The sequence below is a fragment of the Trichosurus vulpecula genome, chromosome 8 (assembly GCF_011100635.1).
Source record: "Trichosurus vulpecula isolate mTriVul1 chromosome 8, mTriVul1.pri, whole genome shotgun sequence".
Lineage (NCBI taxonomy): Eukaryota > Metazoa > Chordata > Mammalia > Diprotodontia > Phalangeridae > Trichosurus > Trichosurus vulpecula.
In genome coordinates, this window is record NC_050580.1 from 80946230 (window position 1) to 80973215 (window position 26986).

Sequence of the window (26986 nt, forward strand, 5' to 3'; positions counted from 1 at the left end):
TTGTATAGTTGCAAAAGCCATCTCCCCCATAAAATACGTTCCTCACATACTGTCCAACTAACCTTCCTTATGTATAGATGAGGCCAATATTCAGTTCACTTTTGTTTACTGAGTAAACTTGAAACTCTTCTTCCTGACATTCAAGGTCTCTCCCACTTTCCAGGCTATCCTCACATTAATATCCTCTAGGCACTCACTGCTTCATGGAAACTGAACTACTCAAGTGTGCCCTGCATTTTTTTTTGTATATATTCCACTTTTAATAAATTCTGAGAAAGATCAGACTGGGCAAGATAGTCCTGGTTTTTAAGGACTCCCGTGGTCTGAGACAAGGAAACATCTGTTGGTTCAGATAAAGTGCTTTTTTTTTTTTAACTTCGCATTGAATTAATTTATGCACTAGTCAAGTCGTGGAGAAGAATTTTGACCAATGGAATGAATCATGAGAAAGAAGAAACAGAACCAAAAAAGAAAACAAAAACAAAAAAAAAACCCCAAAAACTAAAGAGAAGCAGAAAAGGCGAGCATGTAGTGTGCCTCAGTCTGTATTCAAACTTTGCAGTTCTTTGTCTCGATGAAGATAGCATTCTCCATCGTGAGTCCCTGGAGTTGTCCTTGCCCCTTGGGTTGCTGAGAAAAGCACAGTTTGTCAGGGTTGGTCCTCACGGAATCCATATGTCTGTGGCTGTGCACAACGTTCTCCTGGCTCTGCTCCGCTCACTCAGCATTATGTCGTGTAGGTTTTTCCAGGTTGTTATGAAGTCTGCATCATCCCCATTTCTTATGGCACAATAGTATTCCATTACCTTCATGTACCACAGTTTGTTCAGCCATTCCCCAATTGATGGGTATCCCTTTGATTTCCAATTCTTGGCTACCACAAAGAGAGCTGCTATAAATATTCTTGTACATATCGGTCCCTTTCCCGCTTGCGTGATTTCTTTGGGATACAACCCTAGAAGTGGTATTACTGGGTCAAAGGGTATGAACATTTCTATAGCCCTTTGGGCATAGTTCCACACCGCCCTCCAAAATGGCCGGATCAGCTCACAACTCCACCAGCAACTGCATTTTTTTTACATACATATTTTGTAACTAAAGTAGGCTGGTGAAATACATAGTACTGGTAGTGGTACTAGTAGTAGTGGTAGTAGTACTACTAGTAGTGGTAGTTGTCTTCATTGTTGTAATAATAATAATAACACTTGCAGATAACATTTATAGAGCACTTACTATATGCCAGATATTTTGCGAAATGCTTGGCAATTATTGTCTCCTTTGATACTCAGGACAACTCTGGGAGATAAATGCGATGATTATTCCCATTTTACACATAAGGAAATTGAAACAAACAGAGATGAAGTGACTTGCCCAGGGTTATACCGTCAGGAAATGTCCAAGGCTGGATTTTAACTCAGGTCTTCCTATCTCCAGGTTCTACACTCTGTCCAAGGTACCACCGCACTGCCATCATATCATGAGTAGTTAAGTTGCCATCAGAGTAGGCTATGTGTATGTGTTGATGTGTATGGCCAGGGACATTTAAGGAGTAGAAAATCACTTCTAAAACACTGGTGGTGGATAGTTGCACAAAAGTATAGGATAAAAGCCCTAACTAATAAGAAGAAAGTTAAGATCTGGTGCGGAGCACAAGAGAGGATCAAGTAACGTTACTGAAAGAATACACAACATAAGATGGCAATATAATTCACTCTTAAAATGTGTGGATTGTGTGGTACAAACTGCAAGTACTAATGAGGTCACTGGGATAGGGCATCTGAACTGTGATTTGAAGGATGTGTAGGATTCCAATTAGTGTAGTGGAAGAGAGGAGAAGAAATATTCCAAGAACAGGGAATTTTTAGGGAATGCTGGGGAAAATTGGAAGTATTGGATTAAGCAAGAAGGATATAGTAGACTGAAATCATAGAGGGCTTTCAATGCAGCTTCTTCATAGCACAAGAAGAGACTCTACAGCATTTGGAACCAGGGGTGGTCCTTCACATGTTTTTGTAAGGTAGAAAGCAGAGCTCATAGAAGGAGGGTATTTTGGTAAATCCACTGTAAATTGGGGAGGTATCAATATCTTTTGGGTCAATGAGAGATTTCAAGGTAAAATTCTGCAAGATGGTAGTAAAAAACAGAAATAATTCCATCCGAGCCAGGCTCTCGCCAACACATATCCGTTTTCCTGAAAGAGACAAATGCAAGGTTTTAATATTCATACACTTCAAATCATCTAGACCACTTCTTCACTAACACTCAGTGGCATTAGGTAAAACTCTGCACCCAATCTTTTCATCTCTGGCCCTAGACTCCATTGAAGAGCTAGTTCCTCCTGAACAGAGAGGGAAGACACCTCCAGGATCTGCTTTCTAAATCATTCTCCCTGAGCCAGAACAAATCCTGGGATTTATATTCAGAGGAAAGGGGTCATTGCCCTAGGGAGAAAACAACCACTCATTTATAATCTGAAGGACTAAGTTTATGATCATTTATAATCTGAAAGACTAAATTCATTGCTACCCAGAGTAACTGCAAAGCAGAAAGGTGACAGAAGAAAGATCAACATTCCCTTTGGGCCTCAGACTTAACTACCACCACTATTACCTTATAACCAATAGGATCACCCAAGAATTGAAGGGGAAAGGACAAGCAGACCATCAACTATAATTCATTACCAATAGATAACCATTGAAACCTACAAAATTAGGAAAGGAGGTTCCATACTTATGTGTCCTAGTCAGGAGTCACATTTCTACAAAATCAAAAATGTAAGCTTAGACCTTCAGTGTCCTTAGCCATAATGGTGCTTGAGTAATGGGCCTACAAAACAACCCAATCCCCTTCCTTGGACTGATAAGATACAAGAGTGTACCATGCTAACATAAAAGCCTGGAAGACTTTATCTGAGAAGTAGCTCCTGCTTGAGGGTGACCGGGAATATACTATTTAATATCGGGAGGTGGAGGAAGCTTTACTTGTAGGTCTGGATGCAGAACAGTGTGGCAACTATCTCAGTCCTGACACTTATTTGGAATAAGCTCAGATAACCACCCTGAAATCCAACTGATTTAGTTGATGAACCACGGCCCAAGGAGAATTAGAAGAACGTTGTACTCTGTCTCCACCTAACTCCTAGGTGTTACAACTTGGAAGAACCAAAGAGTCACCTATTCTAACCCAATCTTTTCATATGTGAGGTAACTGAAGCCCAGAGAAATGAAACAATTTCACCAAGGTTGCACAGTTAATAAGTAGCAAAGTAGGATCAAAACACATGTCCTCTGAGTTATCAATCCATCTTTGATGCACACCTTTAGATGACTGTCTTACCTGCTGAAAAAGGCATAAAATAGTCACTCTTTTTAAACTTGCCACTTTCATCTAGGAAGTGTCCTGGGTCAAACTTGTGTGGATTGGGGAACTCTTCTTCATCATAGAGAACAGAAGACAATAATGGTATTATAGTGGTACCCTGAAATGAAAAGATACAAACAAATAGTTAGAAAATAAGAAACTGAATTTTTATATCTTGAGGGGCAGAAAAGTAATGATGTGAAAAAGACCCAAGGAGGCAGATCGCAGATTCCTAAAAGTTAAGAAAATAACTTGACCATTAGATCTATCAAAGAAGGAAAGAGCCACCTGGCTGGACAATAACCACACCAACAATGGGTAAATTCAAATATGTGCCAGATAATCCAAAGGGGGAGAAAAGAATTCTGACCTGCGTCAGGATGTTGAAGAATAAAAGAATGTCACAAAGAATAATAAGTATAAACAAATTGGTAGTCTTCTTAAAGATGAAGAAACCACAGGTTTTGAGGAAGAAGCACTTGCTACAGTTCTAAAGAATGGTAAAGGAGCTACACAGGTGTTATCTGCTAAGACATCCAGGAAGAAAACAAGAACAATGGCTGGTGACTCCTTGTGGAAAGATACTGAAACAGTTGTTTGCTGACAGTGATAAAAATACAGAGTTCTGCCATATTCTCAGACTACATAACAAAGACATAACAGAGAAGCTCCCAAGACTGGATAAAGAGGATGACTACTACTTGTCTCCAGTGATTCACATGAGCAAAAATAATACTTCCATAAGGGACCAGGGAAGCATTTCCAAAGGTTTTCACATTTAGGACAAAAAAAACTAAAGACCTTAGTAGTAGGGGTAATGCATGCATTGTGGCAGTAGTGAAAGCAAAAGATTCAGAAAGGAAAGGCAGACTTCAGAAATGGACATCTAGTGAGAGGACATTTGAGAATGGGATTTGGATTTCCGGACCACATTTTAATTAAAATTTAGGAATGAGAGACTCCTAGACAGAAATGGAATGATGCACCTAACAAAGGCTGGAAAGATTATTCTTTCGATTTCTCACAAATATAGTTGAAATGGGTTTTTAAATACTTAAAGTATGGCTAATAAAAGAAAATGGATTAGAGATTTTAACACAAGGAAGCAAATTTGACCTCAAAGTTATAACAAGGACTCGTTAGTATGAGATCCTTAACAAGACTGAAGTTGTGGAAGGAGCATACCTTATTCAAAACAAATAGGACTGGAAAAAGAGGGTAGTGTAGTATAAATCAAGAAGATATAGGAAGAAGAGAAAAGAAGAATTATGAGAAGCATCTATGTAAAGAGAAGTGGAGGCAACATCAAGGGTGACATTATCATGAGAGTGTTCTACAGGCCACTTGGAAAGAGAGAAGAAATGGACAAGGAATACAGAAAGCAGATGATAAAGCCTGGGCGTTAGACACGGTAGAGCAGTGATGAAAGATTACAATTATTCATTCCTTTCCTTAATTTTCCTTTCTATCAAAAATAGAGCATCTCATAATTCCCCAACTTTTCTTAATAATTTTATCCTGCAAAGGTAGCAGAACCAAAGAAGGAAATTCTTTTGTGGATCAAATTCTCACCATCCGAGAGGAACTCGGACAACAAAAATGTGAATACAGATCTATTGAACCCCTGTGGCACAACATTATTCCTCTGAAGGGATCATGCTGTATTACAGGGGATGCTATCAGACACTTGACACTCTTTCAGTGCACACTATGGATGGTAATGATGGGAATTTTGTGGAAAGTGACAAGTCCATCTTGGAGTGCGTAACAGAGGCAAAAGTGTCCCAATGTATAAATTATAGGACTTGGAGTCATGAAGACCTGATCTGACCTCAAATAGGCACTAGTTGTGTGACCCTGGTCAAATCATTTAACCTATCTCAGACTCAGTTTCCTCATCTGTAAAATGACAATAACAATATCACCTACATTTCAGGGTTGTTTGGAGGACAAAAAGAGATAATATTTGTAAAGTGCTCCACAAACCTTAACACGAGTTATAATTATTATCACCAAGAAAGACAAGAGTTAGTTTCTGAACACACAAAGAAAAATACGTCTGATGATAGAAGAAAAAGGACCATTCTCTAAAGATAACAATGTGGATAAGGTGGCCAGGTGGTGCAGTGGGGAGATTGCAAGACCTGAAATCAGAAAGACCTTAGTACAACTCCTCACTCAGACACTTATTGGTGCATGACCCTAGGGAAGCCAGGTGGTCTCTCTGAGTTTACTCTCTGTAAAATAGGCAGAAAAAAAGGCATCTACTCCTACAGAGATGTTGTAAATATTAAATGAGATAATCTATGTAAAGTAAACATTAAAGTCCTCTATAAACAATAGCTAGTATTATTACAGGGAACTCACCACACAACTTAGATTTTTGAAAGACATGGATGAGCAACAGAAGCATGTCACAGTTCCATAAGAATGACAGAAGTGGTGAAGCCCAGAACGAACAGAGGCTGGTGAGACTAACAAAGGGCAACAAGAAGGGGTTTGTAAAAACTATATGGTGGAAAAGAGGAAGATTAAAGAAAGGATAATTCCACACCCGAGAGGGTTATAGGATGAGGATAGAATAAATAAATCAATATGGCTTACAGGGATTTAATACCCAGAGAAGTAAGGAGAAAATAAGAGAGCACCTAGACACCTGTGCAACAAAAATAAAGTGAAAAAACTGCACTTCAATTTGCACTCAGAGTCTAAAATATATTTCTAAAGAGATAATTAATCTAGATTAGGAAGGAATAAGGAAGTGACACTACATAAGGAAGTGGTGATCACAAAGATCTGGAGAGGCATCATGACTATTTCTGTTTTTTGAGGGTGTTAATAAAAGTGGTAGATCAGGAGAATGCTGTACATAGAGTTTGCTAAGATTTTAGCAAAGCATTTGATAAAGATTTTTACTTTCTTCTGAAAGAGATGGAAATGTAGAAGTTATACTATCATATACTTAAGTGGATTTCAAATGGATTGACTAACAATATAGAACAGGTAATTACTGAATGCTCACTGGCAGCTTGGCAGTAGTCACCATTGTACTACAATCTCATCAGATCACAAATGACGATTGTATTCATTCTCAGAGTCATATTTTAGGAGGACACTGAAGAGCTGGAGGATACTCAAAGGAGGGCAGCAAGATGGTAAGAATAACAAGTCAGTGCCATGTGAGGATGGGTTGAAGGAAATGGGGATATTTAGAAACCATAATAGAACAGGAGACATAATACCTGATTTCAAGTGTTTTATGGAAAGTTACTAGAAAGAGAGAGTAACTTTGTTCTGTTTTGTTCCACCGGACGAAACCAAGAGCAATAAAGTTACAAAACTGCCAACTTATGCCAAAGGCAAGAGAGAAAATTTACTTCAAATTAGGACTGATTAGAATGGTATGATACAGGCTTCCATTAAGTGGCTCCCCTTCATGGATAGTTTTTTAACAAAGATTGGATAACCAGAGTGTGAACATGCTGGAGACAGAATTCTTTTTCAGATTGGGGATGGACAAAATGACCACTGAAATTCCTTAAGATTCTGAACTTTTGTGATCACTTCTCAGGAATGTAGGTTGGCCTGAGGTTCCTTCTAACCCTAAGATTCTGCAACTCAATGGGAAAGTGCACAAAATCTTGTGTTAAAGTGAGAAATACTTCTGACCTTTGGGATAAGATATTGTCTAAATTGAACATCTTCTGATACTGCATGGGGTACACTGGTGGGAACCAGGTCAATGTAGCGCTGGATCTCGTGTATCACAGCATTGGTGTAAGGCATTTTGTTTCTGTCCTCCATGCAGGGACTTCGATTTCGGCCAATCACACGATCAATCTCTTCATGCATTTTTCCTGTCAATACATGAATGAAAATCGATCTCAAAAGTACAGACAAAAACTACCTTCTCTCATATTTTCTCTGAATTTGCACCAAGAGCTACACTGGAAAATAATGGATTTGACCCTCACATTCTCATAGATACATAGATATCGATAGATAGATGAAAATTCCATTTTAGTCTCTTAAGCCTGCTGAGAATCCCTTCAGGTACCTATGTCCCATGACCCCAGGACAGTCTCAAGTCATCCTTAAAACAACACAGGACAAGCAGCACTTGTTTGAGGAAATGAGGAGGGCTCTCAGTCTAGACCTGTTCCAGAACTCAACATGACCAATCATAGGCCCAAGGCACTGTCCTACAAAGTTCTATGAGTGACAAGAATCCAGATGCACCAGCTCCTCCTGTGGTCAGGCAGGATCAATGAGCAATCAGAAAACGCTGCCTCTCAATCGCTCAGTTCCTCCCAGTTCTATCACTGGCTATAGTCTCTACCATAATCACTATCTCTATGCCTGTCTCTAATAACAACACACAGTTACATACCACTTAATGAAGCAGGGTGCAGCTAGTAGTGGAAGAGGAGGAATAAGTAAACTTGAACCTGTGATGACATCAATATATGAAAATGACAACAGAAAACTTTCCAAGGAAAGCCTCAAAAGAACAAGAACCTCTTTCATGTTGACTAAATTATGGCTTTGTATTATTGCTTATATTTGCATGTTATCCTACCTGTTATCTCAGGGTGTTTCAGGAGAAGCAGGAGTCCATATCTCAAGGTGGTGCTTGTTGTCTCTGTTCCTGCAGCAAATAGATCAACAGCAGTACGGACCAAGTTGTCAATGGGAAATTCAGACTGCGGTTGTTGCTTTTCCTGGGAATAATTTGGGATAATTAATTGAAAAGTAATGGGGGCAGCAGGGCACAATGGAAAGTGTGATGGATTTGAAGGCAAAAGACCTTGGTTTGAATCCCAGTTCACATTTAAAAAAATAATTGGGGATGGGAGCAATCAGGGTTAAGGGCCTTGGCCAAGGTCATACAGCTAGTAAGTGTCTGAGGCCAGATTTGAACTGAGATGCTCCTAAAGTCACAGTGCTCTATTCACTTTACCACCTAAATGCCCCTAACCCCAGGCAGCTCTGATCTTGATCTTGGGCAAGTTATTTAGTCTTTTTATATTTCAGTTTCCTCATGTGTAAAATGAGGTGGTTGGATTCAATGACCTGCAAGATCCCTTTCAGTTCCAAATCTAAGATCGTATAAACAAAGTTTGAGCAACACAATCTAAAGTGGAAGAAAAAGCTGGCAATTATCAAGGCAATTTGGCCTTTGTCAATGTTACAAAGAAGAGAAAGTGAGACAGACAGACAGACAGACAGAGAAAGAGAGGATACCTGCATTTTCACAGGCACAAGGAATTTCCAGGTTTAAAAAAAATGTTCTCTACCAATTCAAGTCTGCCCTTTATCACAAAAAATTAAAGTCTCAAGAGAGTTACCTAGCCCTAGGGAACTCTAAAGTAAAGTGACCTGCCCAAGATCACATAGACATTTTGTGTCACAGAGGGGACTTGAACTCAGTTTGACCTGGCTCTGAGGCCAGCACTTTCTCTCCTATATCAGGGGTGTCAAATTCTCAGCCGTCAGGCCACAAGAAACCAGCAAAACCGTGTGGGATACAAACCAGATTAAAATGTAATTCAGAAATATTTAGCAAAATAAGTAGACAAAACAACATCGATAATGTTAATTGGTGGGTTTTCTATGTCAATGTGAGGTCCACTGGGATCCATTTCTATTCATGTTTGAAACAACTGTACCGTATCGTGCTATCTTTCAAGATATCTATACCTATATAGAATATACCAATAATATCTGTGGATATACACAAGCAGCTAGGTGGGGCAGTGGATTGAGTGCTGGACCTTGAGTCAGGAAGACTCATCTTCCTAAGGTGAAATCTGGCTTCAGACATGTACTGGCTATGGGGCCCTGGACAAGTTATATAACCTTGTTTGCCACAGTTTCCTCATCTGTAAAATAAGCTGGAGAAGGAAATGGAAAATCACTCCAGTATCTTTGTCAAGAAAACACAAAATGGAATCATGAGAGTTGGACATGACAGAAATGACTAAACAAATGCACAAGGATGCTACAAACATAAGCCATTGTATTTTCCTCCTGATTTATGAAGCTGATAAATCCTGTTATGAGTTTAGCGAGATATGAGATAAACTCTGTATAAGTTTAGAAAGATAAACAGGATTTATTAGTTTGGCAAATGAGGAAGGAAAAAAAGTTACCAACTTACATAAACATAACAATTTATACAAGAGGGATCCATGTATATTTTCTCCCTTTGTGCTCATCAAAATACTGTGACGGAGGTAGTGCATTGTTATTGTCATTTTACTAATGAGGAAATTGAGATGCTAAAGGCGTTGCCCCTGACCATGAGGTGTTGGTATTGAGGAAAAGTCACCACTGAGGTCAGAAATTGAACATATAACACACAGCCTGTGGAATAAAGGTAAGAAAGGTAAAACGTAGGAATACCAGGCAGGTGCTAGAGGACATAATTCAAGTTCAAATCCACCAAGGCCTACTCCCACTGTGGGTGACGAGGGGGAAAAGAACATATGGTGTTCTCGAGATATAAACTAAACTCAGAGCATTACAAGACTATGTTAATTGTCCTAAAAATCTCTTGCTCTGGTCTACATATTTGCCCTCTCCCACATTCCCTCATCTACTAATGGGTTGGGAATCTATGGAAGAATACACCCTTATGTAGATAGGCTAAGGAAAGAGGGATTTCCTTGTCAGTTATGTTGCTATATTGCTAAATTAAATGTGTTATGCTTTGAATTAATGTGTCTTCTGGTTGGTCTGGTAAGAAGACCATAAGTGGTGACCTGAGAGTACATTTCATTCCTTTAAGTGGGTCATTGATCCATTTCAGGATGTCCATCAGCATATCTTTTACCTTTTACCATATTTCTGGTATTTTCAGGGTTTCATTTACTCCATGAGAATTACATTAACGTGTGGTTTGTTTTAGTTTACATTCTAATTTCAGAGTTTTTTTTTTCTTTATGTAAGTTTTCAATGATTTTCTTCCCTTTTGTTTTCCTTTGTTGTTTGTGAAGGGGATGGAAAGTGAGGAGCTTCTAACTTCACCATCTTGACTGTAAAACCCACCATCCTCCCCACAAGTACGTACCATAGCAACCCCTCCATTCCAATCAGGCAGCTCAGACTGAAGTTCCCTATACCCTCCTGTCTTTCCAGTGTCCTGAAATCTCCTGCCCACTCCTCACTGCCTAGCTCTAGGCCCTTCTTCAAGACCCTGAACAAAACCTAACTCTTCTAGAAGGAAGCTTTATATTATCCCTCCCCAAATAGTATATTTCTTGCTAATGCCAAATTCCTCCATCAATTAAGTCTTAAATTTATAATCTATTTGGTCTTTCCCTACACATTCCTGATAAATATTCACTTATCCTTACATGTCCCACCTTCTTTCTGTTGGGATAGAAATTCCATTAGGGCTAGGACCATGTCTTCTAATTTGCCAGTCTGCCCTATATAATGCTCTGAGCACATTTACAATAAATATGTTTATTTACTGTTATACATTTGTGAAAATGTCTGCTTCTAATACACAAGTCATTTCACATACAAGAATGGAGATTCAGAAAAACTGCTCACACTGTACCTGCTCCATTTTGATCAGGAAACAGTCAATGAAGTCCTGAGGATTACTGGGGTCCAGTGTCGTTTGGTGTTCCTTCACTTCCTCCAAAATAAATTTACGTAGTGAATGCATATTTTTAATTGCTTTGTGATGAGATCCAGGGAGATAACGTGCTAGAGATGGAAAAGAATTGTAGACCTAAAAAGAAGAATTTGATATCATGCTTTATTAGAAAGAGAAAATAATTTTCTCCTCTAACGTTTGGATAATGATCAGAAGAAGATTGAATAAGGCTGGGGAAATGCCCTTTGTAAAATAGTGACTTTTCTCATCATTTCCTGTAAAAACCTCCCTAAGAATAATTTATTATTCTGTTCCTTAGTTGCCAGAGCCTACCTTGGCCTTCATTCTCAATTCCTACTTCCTACAGAAAAGTTCTCATCCTTTCTCATTATGAGATCTTCTAGGAGCTCTGCCTACTTCCTTCCATTGGGACAGCTACCTCATCTGCTGAACTGATTCAGACCCAGGTGCTCAAGGGAAAAGTCAGCTTCTCTAAAGTAACATGAATCCTAATATTCAGCCTCTGTGAGCAGTTAGTGAATTACCCCAGGGAGGGGCCTTATAATGTCCCTCCAATCAGACCATATCAGGGTAACCTTCTCCATCATAAAGTCTGTCAATAAAGAAGAAAATGTGAACCCATCCCAGTGTGGCACTGTTGTACCTCCCAAAAGAATGCATGATTAACTCTAGCCTACCTCCTTGCAGTAGTTTCTTTGAAGTAAAGAAAAAATTATTGTGAGCTCCAAAAGGAGAGAACATTGCTCTCACCTGAAACCACGGGGAACTTATGATCTTGATATTTTCATTTAAAATCTTCATTAAAAATATAAACTTCTGGTCTTTATATTCAAAATGTTTCTGGAATATGACAGAGCAGATTACATTGCAGGGAGCACACCCGAGGGTGAATGTGGGGTCACATGGCAATCCTAAAGGAGAGAGAGAGAGAGAGAGAGAGAGAGAGAGAGAGAGAGAGAGGGAGGGAGGGAGATAAAGTCTTTAATGCTGCCATTCTGATCAAAAGGAAAGTTGCCTACCTTTAGGTAGGACCTGACTTCTGCTTTCCCCTCTAGTTTACATTGTAGCTGACACTTATTTGACACAGTCAGGTTGAACATGAATCAGCCTTTATGAAGCATCTGATTTGATCCACATAAGTATGCTAAGTGCAAATAGCATAATTTCCATTTTATAGATGAGGTTGCTGAGGCTCAAAACCATTTGCTAATTTATGCCACAACTAGGAAGGAACAAGAAGTGGAATTCAACCCAAATTCTCTCCTGGCCCCAGATACACTGCTCTTCCTATCATACAGCATTACTTCCCTTTTCTAAATCACTATTCATCACCTCACTGTAACCAGCTTTTGCTTTCAGACTTCTTCATGTCTGTTTTAACTTATATTTCATTTTATTTCAATCAGTAATTCCAGAATGAGGGTGGCAGGCACTGGACTAGAAGACTTGCTATGTCAAATGCTCTTAGGTACAGAGTCCTCAGCTGTCTAAGGAGTGATGATGTCGAGGTGGTGATGGTAGGATGGCATGACTGACGTATGTTGCCTCTTGTCTCTCCCTCAGGGTGCTCCACTGCTTCAGCCATCTTGCTTCGTCTAGTTTTCTTTCCAATTTTGTTGATAATTTTTTATCTGCCTTATGAACAGCAATTGGCTGGTAATTGCCTGGCAATTAGTGGAGATGACCAGCCCCTGCTCCAGGAGAGTTGTTTCCCCAATTGGAGCTATGAGGGCTGTGGTCCAAAGACCAATGATCTAGAGATTGCTGCCATCGCTCTGGCCCTTGTACTTACCTAACTGTTAGTGGTAGCTGGTCATCAATTGTTGCTAGTGGTAATGAAAAAGATTTCTCCTCAATGATTTATTCTCTCAAAGAGAATTGGAGAGACTGGTCTAGAAGTGATTTGGTGGTTAGGAGGACAATGCTATTCCCAAGTCCTTGGTCTCAAAGGCCTGGACTGTCTCCATCAGAGTTAGAGGGGAGATGATCTTCAAGGCAGAAGTAGTTTGACCAGCCTGGATCATTCAGGTCTTCCCCCTCACCAAACTACTTTGTATCCATTTTGTAAATGGTTTTCAATCTAGGTGGCTTAGCCTCCGTGGGAACAGTTGCTAGGCTGTATCTCCACAAGGGAGTAGCTGTGGACACTAGAGCGAAAGCATTGCTGTTCACCAGGCTATTGAGTTTGAAGTTCCTGGGCTGTCTCCATTAGAGTCAGAGGGGAGATGGTTATGTTGAAGAAGGCCAAGGACAAAGTCTTGGAGATATTCACCCTTAGGGGACTGAAGGTGAATAGTGGTCCAGCAAAAGGATATTGAGAAGCAAAAGTCAGGCAGGAGGAAGAACCAGTAGAGAAAAGCATTATAGGAGCAATTGAGGAGAGCATCAATGTACCTAATAACCAGCACCTACAAAGCTCTTACTGGGCTCTGGGCAAAGCACCAGGGAAACACCAACAAAAGTGAAACTGTCCCTACCCTCAGAGAGCTTACATTATAATGGGGGAGAAAACATCTACACAGAGTAGTGCCAAAAGACCCAGATTCCCCAGGAGAGTGGTATGTTGCTCTCATTTTATCCCTATATTATTCCTGGTGAAATATTCTGGAATAGGAGAGCTCATACAACTAATTAGGACCAACGTCTGACAGTACACTACTAATACGCAATTACTGCCACCAAACGCACACACACACACAGACACAGACGCACACACACAGAGACACACCTACATACAGACACATAGACACGACACAAACACACACATAGACACACACACACACTACACATAGCCTTTGCCTTTTATGGTTTAAAAGTAGTTATCCCATAGAATTTATGGCATCGGCATCTCTATTCATGCCCTCCTTCAGTGTCCTGTAGCCCCACTAAGTTTCAGATTTCATAAAAGGAAGACCACCCCTCTGCTAGATAGCTTAGATAAGGGAGAAGGAGAAAGACTGAAAGGAAAGAGCTTCCAAGAGAAGCTACTGAGTCCGCTCACTGCCTTCCTAGCAATGTTCGCAGCTCTGCTTCCCTTCCTTCAACTAGTCACCAAAATATCAAGAAAATCCCTGGATTCCTAAAAATGATCCTAAAGCAATGCCTTCTCCCCCTGGAACTGTTGACCAGAGGTAACAGAACTGGTGCAGCTAGGTTCTTGTGAGCTCTGCTCCATCTGAAAAGGATAAAAACATAGAAAGTCATCCCCCAAACACTCCTTACCACACTGCCTCCCAACAAGATTAGCATGAACTCATTAGCAGAGCTACACTTCCTCCCACCTCTCCTCTCTTCAGCTGTCATGATCCTTCAGGGCTTCTGGGAACGAGCACACAGTTATGGGCATATTCCCAGGATGGACCCAAAATGCAAACATGGTGAGTTCAGACTAAAGTAACTTCTTGGATCAACCTCAGTCTGCAGAAGTTAACAGGGACAGAATGGATTTTTCTAAGGTCAGTGGTAACAAAGTAAAAACACACCAACCTTTTGTTTTTTTTAACTCCTCCACAAGATGCCTGGCCTCTTCTTGGACTCGCTCTTCAATGCTCTTCTTCCCCATCCCAAAATTCCTCAGGGTCATGAGGGAGAAGCGCCGGATTTGCTTCCATGTCTCTCCATTGCTTACAATAATGCCTATGAAGGGGGGCAGAAAGAAGAAAAGCCTGAGACTCCAAAGTTCCTTATAATCCATGTAAACAAGTCCATGCCCAGAGCCCTTGGCCCACATCCCTTCTTCTAGCAGAATAGAATGAAATAGCACGGGTGTCAGTTTGCTTTCTCCTCTATCAGTACCCTTTCTTGTCCCATCCCACACATCATTCTCTCTTCCTCACAGTCACAAACATCAGGTGGCCCTCCACCCACATCCTCCTCCTGGAAATGTAGTGGCTACAAGGAGGGAGGCCAGGATAAAGACCTATTTTGGAGACCCTGAATGGTTGTAGGGTTAGTTAGTTTGTATCTCTGCTTGTTTTGACCCAAGGAACCTAAAGGATTATGATGTCTTGAAGTGCTAGTCTCCCTACTTCACACAGGGACCAAAGAGTGCAAGTCTCTGTTTCTTGCCTTTGTATGGCTTACTAGGTGGGGGACTGGATAGAGTATAGGGCCTGGAGTAAGGAAGACTCATCTTCATGAGTTCAAATCCAGCCTCAGACACTTAGTATTTACATGACCCTGGACAAGTCACTTGACCCTGTCTGCCTCAGTTCTTCATCTGTGAAATGATCTGGAGAAGGGAATGGTAAACTGTTCTAGTATCTTTGCGAAGAAGACCCCAAATGGGTTCAAGGAGAGTTGGATAGGACTGAAACGGCTGAGTGACAAAAGGTACTCTCAATAAAAATGGAAAGTTGCCTAAGCTCACTAGCAATCCTTACATCAGATAGTTTTCCTGAGCTTCCTTTTTATCCCTAAGGATAGGTACTATGTAGGAATGTTGTTTGTGGGGAAAGGATTGTTGAGTCAGAAGAAAATACAAGAATAACACAAAGACTTGTAGTTAATTTGAGCAATGGTCAAGGTGTACACATACCTTTATGGTACATGTATGAAAAATACATACTGAAGTTAACATGTCATGTCCTTCTTTCCCTGAATGCATCATACCTTCCTAACTCCAGATATCACCCTCTGATTCCAGACATAGGATGAGAACTTCACCCAATTACGCGTAAATCATGAACTATATTTGCTGGCAATATTATTTCCATAGGATCTTTATCCGGAACAAGTTCTTCACATGCTCTTTCAAGATCCTTCTTACAGGAACCCTCAAACAAGAAAGTGATTGATATTCATTGGAATGGACTTTAATTCATGTTGGTTTCATTAAATACCTCTCTGAAAAAGTAGAAGCTAACACAGTGAGGCCTCCTAGGGTCTGTGGCAGAGTTGGGATCCCCAGCAAAGGGTTTCTGCCCTCTGCTAATTCTGCTAATCAATGTGCATTCACTGACACATACTCTCGATTTCATAACACAAAAAATTCTGGACCTTAAGTAGCTGCTACTCTGCCTCAGAATACCCTCAAAAAAAAGAAAAAAAACTAAGAATGTTTCAGGGTAGGTAAAGACCTAAAAAATGGGTTTGGAAAAAATTTGTTTCAGAAAATTTAAACTTCTGCCATTGTTCTGTATCTGATTTCACTGAATCATACATTGATATAGGCAAGGGATCTTAGAAATTGTCCAGTCTTCTCCTCTCATTTTATACATAAAAAATCAGAGAGAGATTAAGTGACTCACCTAAAATCAGGAATAGTTAAATCTCACACTAAGCCTAGGACTCAAGAATCCTGACCAAAATCCTGGATTCTTGCCACACCACATCATGAAATGAAAGGAAAATAACAGGAAAAACACTACCCTTAGTACTCGCATTTCTTTACTAATATAGACATATCAAATTCATCACATTCACACTTGAACTTACTATCTTCCTCATCCACACCTCCCCTTCTTCTGTCCTGTATTTCTGTCGAGGGAACCACCACCCTTCCAGTCATTGAGGTTAGTAATCTCATTCGGTCCTTGATTCCTAATTCTATCCTTACCCTCATATCTAATTAGTTGCCTAAGCATTCTTATCTCTACAACAGCTTTCTTTCATTTTGTTGGTGAGGTAATTGGGGTGAAGTGACTTGCCCAGGGTCACACAGCTAGGAAGTGGCAAGTGTCTGAAGCCAGAATTGAACTTAACTTCTCCTAACTCCCGAACCAGGGATCTATCCAAGGAAACAACTAGTTGCCCCTACATCAGTTTTCACAACTGTTCCCCTCCCTTCACTCATGTATCCACCACTCTAGTCCACAACTTCATCACTGCTTTGCCTGGAATATTGCAATATTTCTGCCTCCAGTCTACTCTCTCCAATTCATCCTTCACCTAGCTACCAGAGTGATTTTACTGATCAGCCACAGTCAGACACGCTGTACCTTGACCCTGACATAGTGATATCATTTTGCTGCTCTTCCAGCATGAAACACAATAAACAAAGTGATTTTTCTCAAGTGAGAATCTGAACGTATCATGACCTTACTCAACAAACTCTTTGGTTCCCTACCACATTCAGGATCAAATACATAAACTTCTGTTAGGTTTTTACAAGCCTTCACAACCTGGCCCCAACCTAACCTTACAGCCTTACTGCACATTATTCCCTTCCAAGCATACTAGGATGAACAAGGCATTTGGCTATTCCTCATACATGGTGCAGCTCCCTGGAATCCTGCCCCATCCTTGCCTCAGTCTCCCAGAATCCTCAGCTCAGCTAAAGTACCACATTGTAAAATCAGATGTTAGCAGATCTCCACAGTTTCTAGTGTCCTCTCCTTGCACCTATTTTGTGTCTGTGTGTGTGTCTGTGTGTGTGTCTGTGTGCACAAAATGTACGTATAGTGTCTATATAAATATATGTATATATATATATATACATATATATCGTGTGTGTATGTACATATATACGTGTGTGTGTGTATATGTATCTATCTATCCATATATATGTGAAAATGTACATGTTGTCTCTTCCCCACCCCATCCAACTGTAAACCCCTAGAGGGCACTGACTATATTAAAGTTTGTCTTTTCATCTCCCAGCACCTCACCCACTGCTCTGCACATGATAGATGCAGATCTTCCTCCACTTCACTCCCTTCTACAAACGATATGCTCTAGTTCCTCCCACATGGCACTCCACTTTTCATTTCAGTACCTTCACACTGGCTTTTTTATTCCCTTTTCCCTTCCCTCAGGGCTTTAATGCTCTCCTTCCTCCCAGTATCTTTCTTCTCCTTTAATACTCAACTCAAGTCCCACCTTTTATAGGAGGTCATTATGGGCCTACATGGGCTACCATTTTGTGCTGCTCATTTATGTCAAGCCTGCAATCCATTAAGATTTCCCAGATCTTTTGTTCAGATAAATCGCTGTCTAATAACCAAAGCTGCTAGGTGGAACAAAGGATAGAATGCTGGCCCTGCAGTCAAGACATCTGAGCTCAAATCTAGCCTTAGATCCTTACCAGGTGAGCTAGTCACTTAACTTCTTTTTGCCTCAGTTTCCTCACCTGCAAAATGAAGAATAACAATAGCACACACCTCCTGGAGTTGTTGCAAAGATCAAGTGAGATAGTATTTATAAAGCACTTAGCAAAGTGCTGGCACATAGTAGGCACTGTATCTGTTAGCTGCCTTGTTGCTAGTGTTGATTCATTCATTTCCCACTTTGGTTTACTCAAATATCCCTACCCCAAGTGTTCGACATTTGCTGTAAAAGGAAATTGCCTTCTAGTCAGGTTATCAAGGGTGGTAATCAAAAATATTGTCAGAGACTTTTGCCAGGCTGTAGCTTATAGAATACCATGAGAGAGGGATTTTGGTCTTCATTTTAGCTCTAGTAGCCTAAGAAAGGTGACCTATTCCAGAAGTAGCCAGATTATTACAATTTGCAAGACTATTTCACAAAGCATAGATAACTTTCCTTCATATGGATTCTGATCCACATTGGCTATACTACATCTTGCTTGGTATTCAAAGGCTTAACATTTTGGATGATCATCATCCTTGCAGACTGAAGCAATTTTGATTTACCTGTTATTGGTGGCAGGTAGTAAATCGCTCACCACCAGCTTTATTTCATCTGTTTTGTAGCAAATTTTGTAACCTTGTACATCTATTGACTGCCATTGATCTTTTTCTCCTATGCCCACCAATAGGTGCAAGGCAAGTCAAAGGTATCAGTGGCGTACGCAGTGTGGGGTCTTGTCTCAGTCTCTTTCTTACTACTCTTAGAAATTGATTTGTGAACACTTAAAAAGGGTGGTCACTAAAAGTCAGTATGGGTTCTTCAAGAATAGGTATTGCTAGCCTAATCTAATATCTTTTTTTACATTAGTATCAGACTAGTAGATCTAGATAATGTCTTGCCAGACTAGACACAGAATTTAGCAAGGCATCTGACAATGTCTCTTAATGATATATTCATATAGTACATGGAGAAGACACTAGTCAGATTGCCAGAAAACATGTTCCTAGGAATCTCAGGCTACATAACCTTGTAGTCATTGTCCAGTAAGAAGACACTAATGCAGGTGTTAAAAGCTGAACACTAGATCTCTGAAAAACAAGGAAAAACCTCAACCAACTGGAACATGAACTAGAGTAATGGATCTTTGAAGCTAAAAGTCACACTTGAGGGGCAAATGATTACAGGAAACTGTAAAGGATGGATGGATGGCAGAAGGACATCTCTCTTCTCCCTCCAGCACTCTTCCATCTCCAAATCATTCTCTTTCTCTCTTCCTTTCTCTAGTTCTTTCCCTCTTTCATTCTTTCTTTCCTTGGTTCAATCTTTCCATTCTTTCTCTCTCTCTTTCAGCTTTTCTTCCTTATTTTCATTCTCTTTCTTCCTTCCTTTCTCTCTCTTCTTTGTTTTCTTTCACTCCCTCCCCTCTTTTCTTTCTTTCCTTTTCTCTCTTTCTATCTCTGTCTCTGTCTCTCTCTGTGTGTATCTGTCTCTGTCTCTTTTTATTTTTCCCTTAGTCTCTTTCTTCCTACTTTAACTGGCTATAACATAAAACATGACATTATTCAGTTGCCACCATGGAGAAAAGACAAACGGCTTCCGTACCACTCATTACATCCTACCCAGCATGCCACTGCTTTGGTGGCTTTGGTTTGAAAGTGGATCCACCAATTTCTCAGAATACTATTCTTTTCCCTATTCTTGTCTTTCTCTTCTTCCTATACACCAAGAAGAAACTTACCTGATCCTTGGTTCACCAAATTGAAAGTCAGTTTCTGTGCTCTGTCAGCAAACTTGTCCCCATGATCAATCAGAGCTTCTTTCACTGCCTGGTACCCATGTAACACCACAACACGCTCAACACCCAACTTCAGAGTGAACACTGGGCCATATTTTTTTGCTATCTGTGAAAAGAGAGGTGGGCATTGGTGAGAAGGTCATCACTGAATTAGGTGATAAAGAGCTTGGATTACCATTGTTGACCTTATTGCAGAAGTTCTCAGTCCATTATCATCTGCTTCAACATATTTCTGACATTTATTACAGAGAAGGATGATGCAATCCATGAACCCAACCCAAACCATAGATGGTTCAAAAGGCTAAAATTTCATCCCGTTCCTTGGGTTAGCGGTCAGAAAACTGGCTAATGAGGTACAGTATATGACCTTGGTGCAGTGTCCCCAAACTTCCTGAGAGGTTGAGCTAATATTTCATAGCTGGGTACCATAGTGGACACAGCACTGGACCTGGGATCAAGAAGACCTTACTCATAATCCAGTTTCAGATACTTCATAGCTATGTGACTCCAGGAAGTCCATTAACCTCTGTCTACCTCACTCTCCTCAACTGTAAAGTGAGGATAATAATAACAGCTTATTTTAAGGGTTTGTGAGAATAATTAGATAGTGTTTGTAAAATATTGAGCAAACTTCAAATCACTATATACATGCTATTATTATCATTATTATTAGTATTACCATTCATCTAAAGCTTTCAGAATAGCACAGTTGGGAAATAGAGACAATGCCATCACTGAAACCCTGGTTCCAATAGAATCCTGATTCCAATAGAAATCCTACAAATCAGTATCACTGGATCATGGTTATACATCCAGAACCAACCTTAGGGATCATTTAAACCACAGGTTCTTAACCCTTTTCTTGTTATGGATGCATTCAATAGTTTTGTGAAGCCTATGAGCTACTCTGAATGATATTTTTAGAATAAAACACATAGGATTAAAACTAGAAAAACATAATTAGAATAAAATAAAGGATGTTATTTTTCCCATCTGAGCTCAGAGAACCTCTGAAATATATCTATGGACCCACTGGGAAGTCATGGAACCAAGATGAAGAACTCCTTTTCTAAACAAATCATAATTTTACAGATGAGAACACTGAGGCCCCAAAGATCAGGGTATATCTGGATAGAACATAGTAAAAATATCAGTTAGGAAATCTACAAGGTCAAAATGAGAGCATATTTTTGTTTTCACATGTTAAACTCACCTAATCTCTTCTCACAACTCTGTGAGGCAGATAGGACAATTATTGATAATGTTCTCATACAGACCTAGGAAATTGAGGTCCACAGAGGTGATCATACTTGCCCAAGGGACAAAGCTAGGAATATCTGAATCTGGAGTTGAACCCAGGCCTTTCTAATACCAACTTCAATGCCTTTTCTACTACCCAGGCTACCTTCAAAGGCTTTGAGATCTACAGGTTTGAGTTAAGAAACTGCTGGTTCCTCTGCAGGCTACGCTTGCTTTCAGCCAGGCACATTTAAGACTACATGAAAGGAATGGAGTTGCACACAGAAGCTGTCTTTGTGCTCCTTTGAAGGAATGTGCAAAGAAAACATTCTCCACTCTGATCCAACAAGGACTGGAGGGCCCTACCTGTTGGCAGGACGTATTCATTCCTCAGGCAGCAGAAATAATCAGGTACATTAAATACCCCTTTTCTTCCTATGGTGGGGAATGAGTATTTTAAGTGGGGATGATTGAATTTCCTTCTAGATCTTTGCAGGGTCAATGGGAGCACTAATAGGACGGGATGGCACTTTTTGTTGAATGGATTTCATCCAGACCTACAGGAACTTGATAGCACCAGTTACTGCTGAAGGAGTGGGCCCTGATGGACACTATAATAAATCAAAATATGGTCTAGAAAACCTACAAGGTACCTACCTACCTACTCTAACATGCTGTACTGATTAGAATAAGCTGTGTGAAAACAGTCTCTCAAAATCAATTGAAAGCCACTAGAGTCAGGAACAAAACCAACAGAAGAGAGAGTTGTTTACTTACCATGCAAAGAGATTCAGGGATATTCTTAAGGTCCACCTGCAGTATATTGCCAATAATGGGAAGAGGAATAGGACCAGGTGGAAGCTTTCCTCTTCCAAAGCCCGTTCTCCAAGATGAAATATGAAGCAGACATGAGATACAGAGCAGTAAGCCAAGGGCAATGGCCACAGATGGATCCATTGACACTCTTCCTCACTACTAATGCAGTACAAGGCTTAGTATCCAAAGCTGGGGAGCACTGCAAACACAAGATCAATCAGCTAATAATTCTTTGATATCCTGAGTAATTGTCCAATGGACTTGGGTCTGCCCATAAAATAAAGAGAACCCTACCCTTGTTGCAAAGAAGGATATTTTAAAGTATCAAGAGTCATTCAATTTGTTGTTTAAAATTTTACTGATTTATTTTGCTCCTTATATACCACAATTATTTGCCTATATGGCCCCACCTCCCCTTACAATCAATACTTTTAACAAACATTAAACAAAACCAATGATTCTAGGACTTGGAGAATATATGTCATATGCCACAGTATCTTACCAGTCTGCTCAGAGGAGGTGTTTCTTATAAGATTGGTAACACTTTTATAACATAAAAATCTTTGATGACTCATTGTAGTTTGACCTTCCTTCTTGAAGAGTCCCATGACAACAGGAAGGTGATGCCATGACTTGCAAGTGAATTCCTTGTTATTACCCATGTGGAAATTTGAGAATCCAATGCCTGTACAAAGTGTAAACACAAAGTTAAACAATTAATGAATCCACCTTTTCTAGCAAAAGAGAGTTTTACTTCTAATGAACTCTGACCTGCTAATAAACATAAGAAGGGTAAGCTCATTCCCCAGTTGGCACATGGCCAAAGCATATGGAAAGGCAATTTTCTTTTTCTTCTTTTCTTTTAAATTTTACTTTAGACTCAAGGGCCAGAACACAAATACAGAATAGAGAAAAGAAACAAAACTTTATCAAAAACTTAAATGTCGAAATTTAAATACAAAGTAAGAAAGGAAAAAAGCATATCATGTGCATAGCAGAACATAAGAGAGGATTCAAAATATGGAACAATAAATTTTCATTTCAAGAAAGGCTATATGATAAATAGTACATGTTGTATTGAGAATTGTCCATCTTTTCTTCCTTCCTTGTGAGTTTGCTTTTGTTCTCTGCTATGCACTTTTACTTTGTTCTTTTTCCCTCCCCCAACCACCAGAAGGCTACAATAAAGTTTAGATGTGTTTCTCTATAGCTATAGATAGATACATATGCATCATACATATATACATACATACATAGACATATACTTTCCCAAACATATTCTACTCCTGATCTTTGTTTTTAATGTTTGTGCATATCTCCTGTTTCCTATCCCTGCTTCCTCCTATACTTTACTTCTACCCACTACCTTGCCCTCTTATTATTTACCTACCCCCCTCCAAGGTTCCCTCCCCTATCCTCCCAATCCCATGAATTTAAACACCCTTCTATACCACCCTTTTACCTATTCCCTCATTCTCCCCTCTAAAAATCTCTCCCTTGTCCTCTCCCCTCTCCCTAGGTACCTACCATTTTATTTCTTATGAATTTTGAACACATTTATACTCTTCTAAATATATATGTATTGTTTCTTCTTAAACCCATTCCCAATGAAACTAGGTTACCAGAACTACCAGTCCTCCCTCCACATCTAATTCCTCTGTATTCATTCTTCCTCTTGCACCTCATTTGTATAATTACTCCTTTTAGCTGTTCCTAAATGGTTTTACTTTTTAAATTCATATCATAGGTTTACCTCAATGTTTCTTATGAGTTACCCAATTATTGATGAGAATCTTAGACATACATTTTACATACATAAAAGGTAAACAGTCTGTCGTTATGAATCCCCTATAATTAGTCTTTGCTATGTACATTATGTTTCTCTTGGTTCTTGTCTGCTGAATCTTCTGTTAAGCTCAGGATTTTTTTAATGAAATCTTCAAAGTCTGACAGTTTATCAAACATCCATTTTGTTTCATTCAGGATAATACTTAACTTTGCAGGGCATAATATTTTCACCACAGCCCCAGGTCTTTTGCTGTTCAATATATCAAGTTCTAAGACCTGTGGTATTTTAATGTCTCTGCTACTAGGTCTTCTGTAATTCTGATTGTGGCACCATCATATTTAAATTATTTTAATCTTGCAGCGTTTCACATTTTATCCTTGAGCTAGTGGTTTCTGAATTTGACTATGATATTGCTATGAGTTTTCCTCAAAGGATCTTTTTATAGTGGTTTTCGATGGATTTTTTCTATTTCTACTTCCCCTCCTTGTTCTAATGCTTCAGGATAAAATATCTTTAATTACTTCTTATATTATTATATCAAGATTCTCTTTTACCATAACTTTAAGTTAGTCCAATTATTCTTATATTTTCTCTTCTTGATCTAGTCTCCAAATCTATTGTTTTTCTTATACAATGTTTCACTTTCTTTTCTCTTTTTTCATTATTCCTTTTTTGATTAATTATTTCTTGATCTCTTATAATTTCACGGGCTTCTCTTTGCCCAGTTCTAATTTTCAGGTGTCATTTTCTTCCTTAAGATTCTGGAGCTCCTTTTCTAATTGGTTGACTTTCCTTTCATAACCTTCTTGGTTTTCTTTGGATTATATTTTTTTTTAATTTTTCATCCATCTCTGTCATTTGATTTTTAAATTTTTTTTTAAGATCTTCTATAAATTCTTTTTGGGCAAACTATCAGCTATCTTTTTTTAATGTTTGATTTTGTTACATCTTTCTCATAGCTCAATTCATTGGTTATAATCCTTTATAATTTGATTATTGGGAAAAGAAGCTTAATGTGAAGCTATATGTGAAACTACATCATATTACATACCATCTTGGAGGAAGATGTGGCGGAAATTTAGAACTCAAAAACTTGTGGAACTGAGTGTTATAAACTAAAACAAAATAATTAATTAATGAAAAATGTATATATAAGTTTAAGGTGTATTATTATCATTTTATCCTTCACTTTCTTAAGGCTAGACAATCAACAACAAAAATGACAACACCTTTATTTGTAACATTTGCTACAATGGATCACACTGGAATTTTGAGAATCATATCTCATGAGATGCTACAAGTTGGATATAGCATTTGTTCAGTCATTTCAGTTCTTTCTGACTCCATTTGGGATTTTCTTGGCAAAGATACTGGAGTGGTTTTCAATTTCCTTCTCCATCTTACTTTACAGATGAGAAAACTGAGGCAACCAGGGTTAATTGATTAGCCTAGGGCCATGGTCACACAGCTAGTAAGTGTGTGACAGTCAATTAAAACTCAGGTCTTCTTGACACCAGACCCAGTGCTCCAGCCACTGTGCTTACTAGCTGCCCAAGATCCAACATAATCTTGTTCACATTCTACACAACCTCTAAAGTCCTTTCCAGGTCTACCCTTCTGTGATTCTCTCACTGAATTTATTATAAGAAATTTCAGAGGGAGCACTAGGCAGGTACAGCATGGTGGACAGAAAGTAGAGTTCACCACACAAACTGACACAGAGAAAGAAGACACGTGTTCTGGACTATGCTTAACTCAATCCAGTGGAAATATTCAAGTTTAGGACTAAAATGCAATGACACACTGGTGGGCCATGAAATATTGAACAAAGTTAATCAAAAGGGACATGGCAAATGAACTAGAAACAGTCATAATACATGTTCAGCCTCCAAAGTAGAAAGTGGAGAGGATTTTGGGAAGATGGAGGACTAGGTCAGAAAATTCCAAGCTCTCAAGATTTGCCCCTGGCAAAAGAGTTAAAATAGCACTTTAGGGTGAACAAAGTATGGGTGGAGACAAAGAGCAATAGGGGCACAACCAGGTTCTTCCTGGGAAAACTTGAGAAGATCTGAAGAAAAATCCCAAGGTGAGGTTTGGTCCCTGGGAAGAGTGAACACCTCCAGGCTAAATTCCATTTTAACAATAAGCAGCAAGCTGCTTACACAGCAAACATCAAATCCTGGTTTAGGTGGTCTGAGAGGCTGCCTAGGCCCAAGTCATAGGAACTTTTCACCCTGGAATCGTGATGGGAGTTGGGCATTTGAGCCCAGCAAGATTGAGGGAATGTGTGCTGATGAAGAACACCAGACCCAGCTGTGCTGCAAAGAGTGGTGGATGTGAGAAGTAACTGTTGAGGTTTGAAGGAGCCACAGTCCAGGAACCCCAAGACTGAAGTACCCAGATGGGATCATGGAGGGGAAGTGCCCTTCAAGGACCCCAGTACTGGAGAGGGTTGGGGCTGTCTCGAATGAATTCATGCACACAAGCATTCTTTAAGTCAACATGGCAAAGATTTATTACGATTTACAGTGGACAAGAGGTCTCAGGGAATCTGCAACCTTACAGGGGTACAGGAAAAGGTTTTATGGAAGATTTGAGGGTGAAACACGACGATTAGGTGTTTTGAGGTGGGATTAGGGAGTGGTTAAGGGGTGGTCAGTTCTTAAAGTGATATAAAGAATAACCCAGACTCAGTTCTGAAGTTGCCATCAAAAGGGTTTCATTTCAGAGGCTGAGGGGTTTCCCCTTTTGGTTCTTGAGAAGCAGGCACAGATCCTCAAGAAGGAAAAGTGTATCTTACAGAGGCAGAAATTGAGCTTTTATGGGATTAGTGCCCCCCTGAACATCCCCTGTCTTCTTGGTCGGGATTGGTCCCCAGTTACACCATTCCCTATATGCCATGTTAGTTATTATGTTGCTGACCAAGGCAAGGCTTCTGAGCACCCCTTTCCATACATTGCTGAATGGTCAGGTTCTTTTTAAGGTTTTTTTCTTATCTCAGCAATCCTTGAGCTGTCACAAGGTCAGAGCCCTCTATATGGAAACTTGTTTCATAAGATGGACCCAGTGGTTCCAACTGTGCAGAAGCTTATTTCACAAGAAATAAATTGTAGGAGGGGGAAAAAAGAACAAGGTTTAAAACTGCACAAAAGAAAACAAAAGACAACACAAGGAAGTAAAGAAAAGATGGACAATTCCCAATGCAAGGTGTATTATTTATCACACAAGCTTTCTTGAAATGAAAATTTATCATTACATATTTTGAATCCTCTCTTATGTTCTGCTATGCAAATGACATGCTTTTTTTTCTTTGCTTGTATTTAAGTTT

General features: G+C 39.5%; 1 protein-coding gene across 1 annotated transcript; it reads right to left on the bottom strand.

Annotated features, from left to right (window-relative positions):
- Nucleotides 1–1691: 1691 nt before the first annotated feature.
- Nucleotides 1692–22461, bottom strand: LOC118828301 (cytochrome P450 2C19-like). The gene is made up of 10 exons (XM_036734859.1): nt 22372–22461; nt 21831–22068; nt 19758–19920; nt 14477–14626; nt 11741–11901; nt 10928–11104; nt 7940–8081; nt 7030–7217; nt 3337–3478; nt 1692–2191 (listed from the first exon to the last, which is right to left on the bottom strand). Exons 2-10 carry the CDS (start codon nt 22008–22010, stop codon nt 2001–2003), a joined length of 1494 nt encoding a protein of 497 aa, XP_036590754.1. The 5' UTR covers nt 22011–22068; nt 22372–22461; the 3' UTR covers nt 1692–2000.
- Between the last annotated feature and the right edge of the window lie 4525 nt (nt 22462–26986).